Consider the following 11,978-nt stretch of genomic DNA (forward strand, 5'->3'; position numbering starts at 1 on the left):
AAGCTTCTGCACAGCAAAGGAAACAGTCAAGAAAACAAAGAGGCAACCCACGGAATGGGAGAAGATATTTGCAAATGACAGTACAGACAAAAGGTTGATATCCAGGATCTATAAAGAACTCCTCAAACTCAACACACACAAAACAGACAGGCATATCAAAAAATGGGCTGAAGATATGAACAGACACTTCTCCCATGAAGACATACAAATGGCTATCAGACACATGAAAAAATTTTCATCATCGCTAGCCCTCAGCGAGATTCAAATTAAAACCACTTTGAGATATCACCTTACACCAGTTAGAATGGCCAAAATTAACAAGACAGGAAACAACATGTTTGGAAAAAGATGTGTTGGTGGGGATGTGGAGAATGGGGAACCCTCTTCCACTGTTGGTGGGAATGCAATTGGTGCAGCCTCTTTGGAGAACAGTGTGGAGATTCCTCAAGAAATTAAAAATAGAACTTCCCTATGACCCTGCCATTGCACTAGTGGGTATTTACCCCAAAGATACAGATGTTATGAAAAGAAGGGCCATCTGTACCCCAATGTTTATAGTAGCAATGGCCACGGTCGCCAAACTATGAAAAGAAGCAAGATGCCCTTCAACGGACGAATGGATAAGGACAATGTGGTCCTTATACACTACGAGTATTATGCCTCCATCAGAAAGGATGAATACTCAACCTTTATAGCAACATGGACGGGATTGTAAGAGATTATGCTGAGTGAAATAAGTCAAGCAGAGAGAGTCAATTATCATATGGTTTCACTTATTTGTGGAGCATAACAAATAGCATGGAGGGCATGGGAAGATAGAGAGGAGAAGGGAGTTGGGGAAATTGGAAAGGGAGGTGAATCATGAGAGACTATGGACTCTGAAAAACAATCTGAGTGGTTTGAAGTGGCAGGGGGTGGGAGGTCGGGGTACCAGGTGGTGGGTATTATAGAGGGCTTGGATTGCATGGAGCACTTGGTGTGGTGCAAAAATAATGAATACTGTTATGTCAAAAATAAATAATAAATAAATAAATAAATAAAACAAAATAAATAAATAAATAAGATAAATTTTTAAGAGGATGTACAGATGAGATATTCAGAAATAACTCTACAGACAAAGGGCTGTGATATCCGAGATCTATAAAGAACTCTTCAAACTCAATACTCCAAAAAAGATAATCATGTCAAAAATGGGCAGAAGACATGAACAGACACTTTCCAAAGAAGGCATACAAATGGCTAACAGACACATGAAAAACGATTTATCATCATTAGCCATCAGGGAGATTCAAATTAAAATCACATTATACCAGTTAGAATGGCCACAATAAACAAGACAACAAACAGCAAAAGTAGGAGAGGATATGGAGAAAGGGGAACCCAATTACACTCTTGGTGGGAATGCAAGTTGGTGCCACCACTTTGGAAAACAGTGTGTACATTCCTTAAGAAATTCAAAATAGAGCTACCCTATGACTCTACAATTGCACTGGGTATTTACCTCAAAGATAGATGTAATGAAAAGAAGGGCCATATGTACCCCAATGCTCATAGCAGCAATGGCCACAGTCACCAAACTGTGGAAAGATCCAAGAAGCCCTTCAATAGACAAATGGATAAAGAAGATATGGTCCATATATACAACAGAGTATTATTCCTCCATAAGAAAGAGTGAATACCCAATTTCTGTATCAACATGGACAGGACTGGAGCAGATTATGCTGAGTGAAATAAGTCAAGTAAAGAGAGTAAATTATCATATGGATTCACTTACTTGTGGAGCATAAGGAATAACACGGAGAACATTGGGAGACAGAGAGCAGAAGTGAGTTGGGGGAAGTTGGAGGGAGAGACAAAGCATGAGAGACTGTGGACTCTGAGAAACAAACTGAGGATTTTGGAGGGGAGGGGTATCGGTGGTTGGGTGAGCCTGGTAGTGGGTATTAAGAAGGGCACTTATTGCAAGGAGCACTGGATGTGGTGCATAAACAATGAATCTTGGAACACTGAAAAAATAAAATTAAATTAAATAAGAAAAAGAAAGTGTCACATCTGAGAAATCTTCTAGTCCTTCAACCGAAGGCTAGAAAAACAGATATGTTATAATGACAGAGAATTCTCAAAGGAAGATACAATTTTCTGTTAATTTTGGACAAGCAACTGGTAAGCTAAACTCTTTTTGTTGGGGAAGAAGAAATTCAACTGTCAGATATACTTTTTGGAATCATCTGATAAGTAATCCATTGTCAGACAGTTGAAGAGTTGGAATTAAAGTATGAATTTCAAGTTTCTATTGGTAAAATGTTCAATAGTCTCTGTTCCAAAACAAACAAACAAACAAAAATACTAATATTGTAGGTACTAAAAACTTAAGGGCAGACAACAAAAACAATGAAATTCAATGGCCAATTTTTCACACATCTTCCTCTTTTTGTCTATTGTGCATTTCCCTAGACAAACAGTTAGAATAAGCTGATTAATGTCTTAATTATTTTATTGTTCTATATGCATTCTTCAATTTCAGCACATATGGCTTCTGCATATATGATCCAGATGTCCATTTCCTTTACTTTCTTGTTTTAACTTACTTCTTAATGTGTTCCTTTCAGGGCTTTGTTCTATTGGCTACTCTTCATTTGGAGTTTAGCTTCTAGCTAACCCAGAAGGAAAGCATTTCCCCCCTCCACATTTGAGCAGTCCCATGGATAATCTGTAAAATAATACATTTTAAAAAATTGCAATGACACCAATCAATATCTATTTTTTTCTTATTTATAGGTTTATGTATTATTCATTTTATGTCTCTGTTCATTGAAAGCACACCGAAAACGATTTCTCTCTCTCTCCTCTTTTTTTTTAATTCCTAACATTAAGCTTTGTATCTAATATATATGTAATATTTCTTGACCTTTTCAGTTAATAATAAATAATTCTGGAACAGTAACTAACAGTCTGGGAAATATTTTAAAGTTTGAGATAAATGTCTGAAGTATTAAAAAGTAAAATATAGACAATAGAACATAATGGAAGAAACATATGCAGACAAAATGGTTAAAACATTCTGAAATTATAGTGACTTTTAAACTAGACTTTTATTTAAAAATCAACCACTGGACGGGACTGGAAGAGATTATGCTGAGTGAAATCAGTCAAGCAGAGAGAATCAATCATCACATGGTTTCACTTATTTGTGGAGCATAACAAATAACATGGAGGACATGGGGAGTTAGAGAGGAGAAGAGAGTTGGGGGAAATTGGAAGGGAGGTGAATCATGAGAGACTATGGACTCTGAAAAACAATCTGAGGGGTTTGAAGTGGCGGGGGCGTGGGAGGTTGGGGAACCAGGTGGTCGGTATTATAGAGGGCATGGATTGCATGTAGCACTGGGTGTGGTGAAAAAATAATGAATACTGTTATGCTGAAAATAAATAAATTTAATTAAATAAGTAAATAAAAGAAATAACAAAACCAAACTTAAAAAAAAATTCAACCACTGGAAATGTGCCACAATAATCTGACTTTCTACATATGTATGTATTCAAAAAACATTAGGTCTTGTTAAATAATTAATTTATAACTTTCCCATACGTGAATGAAACTTTCAATATATATGAGTGCATGACCTCAAGATAATATAAACATTGAAAATCAGGATCTTTGTTTATATTCCTTTCTTTATGTCCATAAGCTTAGAAAAAAGATATTTTCTTATGTTGGATCATTTTATATAGAGTAAATGTGAAGTAATTATAGCTAATAGATGCTGCTTCCAGTCAGTGAACAGGAGACAAATTAGGCACAAACAAGTCAGCTGCAAGAGATTGGGAGCAGGGTACAACAGTCAAAAAGACTGCTGCCCCAAGTAACTCCTCAGTCTCGCTTTTATTAGATAGAAACAGTAACCAACAGAAGAGTCAATGAAGGTCAAATATTAGTCCTATGTCTTGTAGATAAACAAGAGGGAGGGCAGAATATGTCTGTATAAGAAGTATAAAATTTATAGGTGACCAAGCACATTCAAAGGACTTATCTAAGTAGCCATAGGTGTTCTCAGGGGGGAAAGGGGAGATAACGGAAAAATGAAGCAGGCGACATTCTGTCTTGAGCAGCCCGGGCATCCCAGCTACTCAGCTTCAAGGCCATATATCGTCCTCTCCCCCAGAGGCCTGTTGCAGTATCTGTTTTTCTTAAGGCTGTATCTAAATGTGCTTGGTAACTAGTAAAATTTCCCAAGGGTTATATTTTAAGTAATATATTGTTCTGAGGGGCAGCTGCAAATATCAAATAAGAATGGCTAGGGTTCCTAATATGTTATTAGGAATCTTAAAACTATAAAGACATAGAACTTTGGGTTGTCTATAAGAAAGCAAAATGATTATGCATGACACAGTAATAGTGTGATATAAATACCTAGTATTTTAGAACAATTTTCTTTTTCTTTTTTTTAAGATTTTATTTATTTGACAGACAGAGATCACAAGTAGGCAGAGAGGCAAGCAGAGAGAGAGGAGGAGGAAGCAGATTCCCCACTGAGCAGAGAGCCCGATATAGGGCTTGATCTCAGGACCCTGGGATCACGACCTGAGCCAAAAGCAGAGGCTTTAACCCACTGAGCAACCCGGGCACCCCTAGAACAATTTTCTTAATCAACTTACATACACCTGGTAGCAAGTTGAGTTTGAAGCTCAGAATTAGACATAACTCATATGAAGACTAATTGTGTTCACACATTACTTATGAAACCCCTTTACCTTAAAAAAAGGATGAAATTTTTGCAGAAGCATGTAAGATATAGTCTATTTTTAATTAAATAATTGTTTATGTCAGTATTATTCTTATTCAATGTGTAAATTGATTTTTTAAATATTTATTTGTGCCAACAGGCAGTGAAGAGAATCAAGCATGACCAATGTCACCTTGGTGGCAGGATTTCTCCTTGTGGGGTTTTCTAATATCCAAGAACTGCAGATATTATATTGGGTACTCTTCCTCATGATTTACCTGGCTATCCTAATGAGTAACCTTCTCATCATTACTCTCACTACCCTAGAACTGCAGATACAAACACCCATGTACTTTTTTCCTGAAGAACTTATTTTTCCTGGATGTGTTCCTTGTGTCTGTTCCAATCCCCAAATTCATTCTCAACAGCCTAACTTACAACAATTCCATTTCCACTTTAGGATGTGCCTTTCAGCTACTTTTAATGACTTCCTTTGAAGCAGGTGAGGTAATAGTCCTCACTGCCATGTCCTATGACTGCTATGTAGCTATATGCTGTCCCCTGAACGATGAGGTAACCATGAATGCTGGTGCCTGGTTACTGATGGCAGGTGTTTCTTGGGCCATTGGGGGGCTCTTTGGAACTCTGTACACCACTGGCACATCTTTTATGCCATTCTGTGGCTCCAATGTGATCCCACAGTTTTTTTGTGATGTGTCCTCATTGCTAAGGATTTCTTGTCCTGAAACACTCCTGGTAGTTTACACAAGTATTGGAACAGGTATTCTTAGGCATGTCTTGTTTCATCTGTATTGTGATCTCTTATGTTTATATTTTCTCCACTGTGCTAAAGATTCCAACCTAGAAGGCCAATCAAAAGCTTTCTCCACGTGCTTTCCCCATCTCATTGTCTTTACTCTTTTTATTATAACTGCTTGTTTTGTCTATCTCAAACCATCTGCAAATCCACCCTCAGTTATTGACAGGCTGCTTTCTGTAATCTACACTGTGGTACCTCCAATACTTAACCCTATAAGCTATAGCCTGAGGAACAAGGATATGAAACAGGCTATTATGAGATTGCTGCACAAAACTTGTGGCCATTAGTCAGACTCCATTTAACACTGTCTGAAGTCAGTGCTCTAGTGCCTTACTGATTACAGTAGGATTTCTCATCAGAATTTCTCATTCTTAACTGCAATGGCTTGAGAGAAAAGGGTAATGTATTCACATATATGTAAGGAAATAAATGCTCAAGTGCTAAATTGACTGTTTCAAAAGTTGGATAATAACATTATAGCCAGCTAACACATATGTGTCAGGTTTCTCATTCTGTGATCTTCTATGACAAAGAATGTCTCCATTTGTGGTATAACTTTCTAAAAAAATTTCCTTCTGTTTTTCATGGCGTTTATAATTTTTGTCATTGAATAACTCATTTTCTCTATTTTATTCACTGGAAATTTTTAAAAAAATGAGACAACTTCAACAAGTACAGTACTATAAAGACCATGTGAGGTGAGATAAAAACTTACACTTTACTTTCCCAATACATCAGACCGTCTAGTGTTGAAGCAAAACAGAAAAATAATAAAAAAATAATAATGCAGTAGGCTAAGAAGCATTCTAAAGTTGTACTTACATCTGTAAGCAATACTCAGGAGAGACACCTAAAATAAAGACAAAATCCTGGAGGGAGATACATCCCAGCACAATTCCTAAAGATAAGTAGTGGTCAACTGTTAAAAACAAGATTTTTTGCATTTCTACTTGTCTATAATTCAGAAAGTTCTTTACCTCTCTTTGTGTCAGGATGAAAATTTCTAAACTGAATAAAAAGAAGCTATTAAATATAATTGTAGCAGAAGTTTCTCAGTTGGTAAAGGACTTTCTTTTGTCTTTTTCATGAAGGCCTACAATATATTTTTATTACCTTATATGTAGTCTACACAGAGATTTTTTTAAAGATTTTATTTACTTATTTATTTTAGAGAAAAATCACACAGAGATAGAATGAGGTGGAGAAGCAGACGCCCCACGGAGCAGAGAGCCAAATGTGAGAGTTGATCCCGGGACCCTGAGATCATGAATTTAGCTTAAGGAACATGCTTAACCAACTGAGCCAGCCAGGTGCCCCTCTACCTAGAGATTCTCTGTCTTATGAAATAACCTTCTTGACTTTACATATGACATTATTCTATTGTTTATTATTTAAGGGAAAAAAGGCAAACATTTCTTAGATATTTTCAATCATGTTTTCCTCTTTTAAAAAAAATTTCTTTTCCGTGTTCCAAAATTCATTGTTTATGCACTACACCCTGTGTTCCACACAATACGTGACTCTATAAATCTTAATACTAATGTTTTTTTATCACTTGAATTAAATAGATGATTGATATTGTTTCTCTGGCACATATGATCTCATTTAATCATGCCCCCGAATATCTTCTGACTAGCTTTGATTGTTACCATGCCAATATTGATTGTAAATGTATACATAAATTTTATCATAAGTGATTAAATATAACTCATATATGTTATTAATTAATTTTCCCCATGGGATACATAGAAAAGTCCTCATTTCTTTTTGTTCTCTACCCTTAAGGAAAGATATGGTGAATGTAATTAGATATATTTGATGTATATTGCATCAACTGCCAGAGTTACCTGGGAAATCTTAAAAAAAAAAAGATTCTTAGACTGCCCATGGTAAAATGTATATTGGCAAAATGATATTGTCTCTAATATGTAAGAAATTGTATGCTTTATGGAAAATCCCTAGAGTTACCTTAGTTCTCTCACTATCTATAGTGCATCTTTATCAACAGATAAAACACCAACTAAAAAGCAATCTTTTTCTTTAAAAGACTGACAGCTGGTAAAAATAGAAGGAATAATTGTGTCACAAGATAGCTAAGCAAAAATCAGTAATGGACAATAAAACCTTCAGGAGAAAAGTTGTAAGAGAATACGGTATTGTCATAATGACAGGTGATGACTTCGACTGAATATTTCAAGCTGAAGAAATATGAAAATGATCTGAAGAAAAACTTTCTTATTTTCTTATTAAGCAGATCATAAAACCCTCATATGAGGGATGCCTTCTGTATTCCCAGCAGGAAGGAATATCCGTACCTCCAAAGATGAAGGAATGCAGAGAGCAATCTGAACAAATAGACCTTACTATTTTTCCCATTTGCTTCACTTAGCTCTGACTCTTTCTCCTATCTTATATTTCCATGACTTTCTTTTCTTTATCATACCTAGCATAAAAACTCATTTCCAACCACCTCTTTGAGCCTTCATTTCTTTTTGAAAGCTCTCATGTGACATAAAACTTACATTAAATATTTTTTTTAAAAATATTTTTTTTCTTGTTACCTGGGTACCAGGCAAGAACTAAAATGGTAAGGGTAAAATATATTTATTGCCCCCCTAGAGTTCTGACACCTGAAAAATAGATAACTGTGACACCAGAAGAAGTAAAGAAGTTAATGAATTCATAAAACTCCTCAACCACAATCATGCAGAACAGAAATTAATTACATCAAAGTAAATGAACTGGGAGCAGGTGTAAGATAATAGAATGGCAGGACCTAAATTCATCTCATCCCACATTCACAACACAAGGAAATAACTGGAGACCGATCTGAAGACTGGCAGAACAATGTCCACAACTACATGTACAAACAAAGCTGCATTTGAGAGGTTAGGAAGGGTATAAGCAGTGGTCAGGAGCTGCCAACAGGAGGAAGATAATTATGGTCATGGAGATGACGGTATCAGGAAGAACATACGGAGGAAACAAATACCCATAAAATCTGGCTTTTAAAATCATAGGGGCTGAATTCTATGTTTTGGTATAATAAGTGGAACTTAGAGCCTATAGTTTTAAAAATTATCTGACTCAGCACTGGGTGAGTCAGGAAGCGGACTGATAGATGGGCCTCAATCCTTCAAAAGGCAACAACCCTAGGAGAGGCAACATAGAAACAATATCTTGCACAAGGTAAACAAGATTCTATTTATACTGAAAATGCATGGATGCACAAACATTCATCATGCAAATGGATGTCCAAAAAATGACAGAGTAACAATATTTATAGAAAATAAATAGACAATAAATCAGAAAATATAACAAGACATAAAGAAGGACCCTATAATCAACACAGACGGGACTGGAAGAAATTATGCTGAGTGAAATAAGTCAAGCAGAGAGAGTCAATTATCATATAGATTTACCTACTTGTGGAGCATAAGTAATAACACGGAGGACACTGTGAGAAGGAGAGGAGAAGGGAATTGGAGGAAATCAGAGGGGAAGAAGAACCATGAGAGACTGTTGACTCTGAGAAACAAACTGAGGGTTTTGGAAAGGAAGGGGAGTGGGTAGTTGGGAGAGCCTGGAGGTGGGTATTAAGGAGGGCAAGTATTGTACGGAGCACTGGATATGGTGCATAAACAATGAATTTTAAAACCCTGAAATAATAAAATTAAAATTAAAAAATAAAATATGGAAAATAATCTGTATATACTTATGTTTTAAATATGTTCATAGTATTATGTTACTAATTATTTTTATATTAAGATCTTGCATTTTAATACCCCAAAGAAAATTTAAAAATTTTTTTTATTTCTTTCCAGCGTAACAGTATTCATTATTTTTGCACCACACCCAGTACTCCATGCAATCCACGCCCACCCTAATACCCACCACCTGTTTCCCTTAACCTCCCACCCACCACCCCTTCAAAACCCTCAGATTGCTTTTCAGAGTCCATAGTCTCTCATGGTTCAGCTCCCCTTCCAATTTTTCTCAACTCTCTTCTCCTCTGCATTTACTCTTGTCCTCCATGCTATTTGATATGCTCCACAAATAAGTGAAACCATATGATAATTGACTCTCTCTGCTTGACTTATTTCACTCAGCATCATCTCTTCCAGTCCCTTCCATGTTGCTACAAAAGTTGGATATTCATCCTTTCTGATGGAGGTATAATACTCCATAGTGTATATGGACCACATCCTCCTTCTCCCTTCATCCATTGAAGGGCATCTTGGTTCTTTCCACAGTTTGGTGACAATGGCCATTGCTGCTATAAACATTGGGATACAGATGGACCTTAATTTCACTACATCTGTATCGTTGGGGTAAGTAGTGCAATTGCAGGGTCATAGGGAAGTTCTATTTTTAACTTCTTGAGGAATCTCCACACTGTTCTCTAAAGTGGTTGCACGAACATCCATTCCCACCAACAGCGTAATGGAGTTCCCCTTTTGCCACATCCTCTCTAACACGTGTTGTTTCCTGTCTTGCTAATTTTGGCCATTCTAACTGGTGTAAGGTGATATCTCAATGTGGTTTTAAGTTGAATCGCTCTGATGGGTAGTGATGATGAACATTTTTTCATGTGTCTGATAGAGATTTGTATGTCTTCATGGAAGAGGTTTTTGTTCATATCTTCTGCCCATTTTTTATATGATTGTGTTTTGTGTGTGTTGATTTTGAGGAGTTCTCTATAGATCCTTGATATCAACCTTTTGTCTGTACTGTCATTTGCAAATATCTTCTCCCATTCCGTGGGTTGCCTCTTGGTTTTGTTGACTGCTTACTTTGCTGTGCAGAAGCTCATGATCTTGAGGAAGTCCACAAAGTTCATTTTCGCTTTTGTTTCCTTTGCCTTTGGAGACATATCTTGAAAGAAGTTGCTGTGACTGATATTGAAGAGGATACTGCCTATGTTCTCCTCTAGGATTCTGATGGATTACTGTCTCATGTTGATGTCTTTTACCCATTTTGAGTTTACCTTTGTGTACAGTGGAAGAGAATGGTCGAGTTTCATTCTTCTACATATAGCTGTCTAGTTTTCCCAGAACTATGGATTGAAGAGTCTGTCTTTTTTCCACTGTATAATTTTTCCTGTTTTGTGGAAGATTATTTGACCATAGAGCTGAGGGTCCATATTGGCCTCTGTCCTCTGTTCCACTGGTCTATGTGTCTGTTTTTATGCCAGTACCATGCTGTCTTGGTGATCACAGCTTTGGAGTAAAGCTTGAAATCAGGTAATGTGATGCCGCCAGTTTTATTTTTATTTTTCAACATTTCCTTAGTGATTTGGGGTCTCTTATGATTCCAAACAAATTTCAGGTTTATTTGCTTCAGCTCTTTGAAAAATACCAGTGGAATTTTGATTGGAATGGTATTAAAGGAATAGATTGCTCTAGGCAGTATAGACATTTTAACAATGTTTATCCTTCCGATCCAAGAGCATGGAATGGTCTTCCATTTTTTGTCTCTTCAACAATTTCTTTCATGAGTGTTCTGTAGTTCCTCGAGTACAGATCCTTTACCTCTTTGGTTAAGTTTATTCCCATGTATTTATGGTTCTTGCTGCTATAGTAAGTGGAATCGATTCTCTAATTTCCCTTTCTGTATTTTCATTGTTAGTATATAAGAAAGCTACTGATTTCTGCACATTGACTTTGTATCCTACCACATTATTTAATTGCTGTATGAGTTCTAGTAGTTTGGGGATAGAGTCTTATCGGTTTTCCATATAAAGAATCATGTCAACTGCGAAGAGAGAGAGTTTGACATCTTCATTGCCAATTTGGATACCTCTTATTTCTCTTTGTTTTCGGATTGCAGTTGCTAGGACTTCTAATACTATGTTGAATAAGAGTGGTGAGAGTGGGCATCCTTGTCGTGTTCCTGATCTCAATGGGAAGGCTGCAAGCTTTTTCCCATTGAGGATGATAATTTGCTGTGGGTCTTTCATAGATGGATTTGATGAAGTTCAAGAATGTTCCCTCTAACCCTATACTTTGAAGCGTTTTAATCAGAAACAGATGCTAGATTTTGTCAAATGCATTTTCTGCATCAATTGAGCAGCCTATGTGTTTCTTCTCTCTTCTATTATTGATTTGTTATATCACATTGATTGATTAGCAAATGTTGAACCAAGATTGTAGCCCAGGATGAATCCCACGTGATCATGGAGGATAATCTTTAATGTGCTGTTGGATCCTGTTTGCTAGGATCCTGTTGAGAATCTTAGCATCCATATTCATCAGTGATATTGGTCTGAAAGTCTCCTTTTTGGTAGGGTATTTGCCTGGTTTGGAGATCAGGTTAATGCTGGCTTCATAGAAAGACTCTGGAAGTTTTCCTTCTGCTTCAATTTTTTGAATCAGCTTCAGGAAAATAGGTTTTATTTCTTTCAATGTTTGGTAGAATCCACCAGGGAATCCGTC

The 11,978-nt window shown here is 36.5% G+C and overlaps 1 protein-coding gene across 1 annotated transcript; it reads left to right on the top strand.

The window, feature by feature from the left end:
• The first annotated feature begins 4,903 nt into the window (after nucleotides 1-4,903).
• Nucleotides 4,904-5,831, top strand: LOC116585771 (olfactory receptor 14A2). Its single transcript, XM_032335028.1, is given in 4 exon segments — nucleotides 4,904-5,077; nucleotides 5,079-5,509; nucleotides 5,511-5,584; nucleotides 5,587-5,831. Coding segments are annotated over 4 exon segments (924 nt in total).
• Nucleotides 5,832-11,978: the final 6,147 nt, after the last annotated feature.

The sequence above is a fragment of the Mustela erminea genome, chromosome 3 (genome assembly GCF_009829155.1).
Source record: "Mustela erminea isolate mMusErm1 chromosome 3, mMusErm1.Pri, whole genome shotgun sequence".
NCBI lineage: Eukaryota > Metazoa > Chordata > Mammalia > Carnivora > Mustelidae > Mustela > Mustela erminea.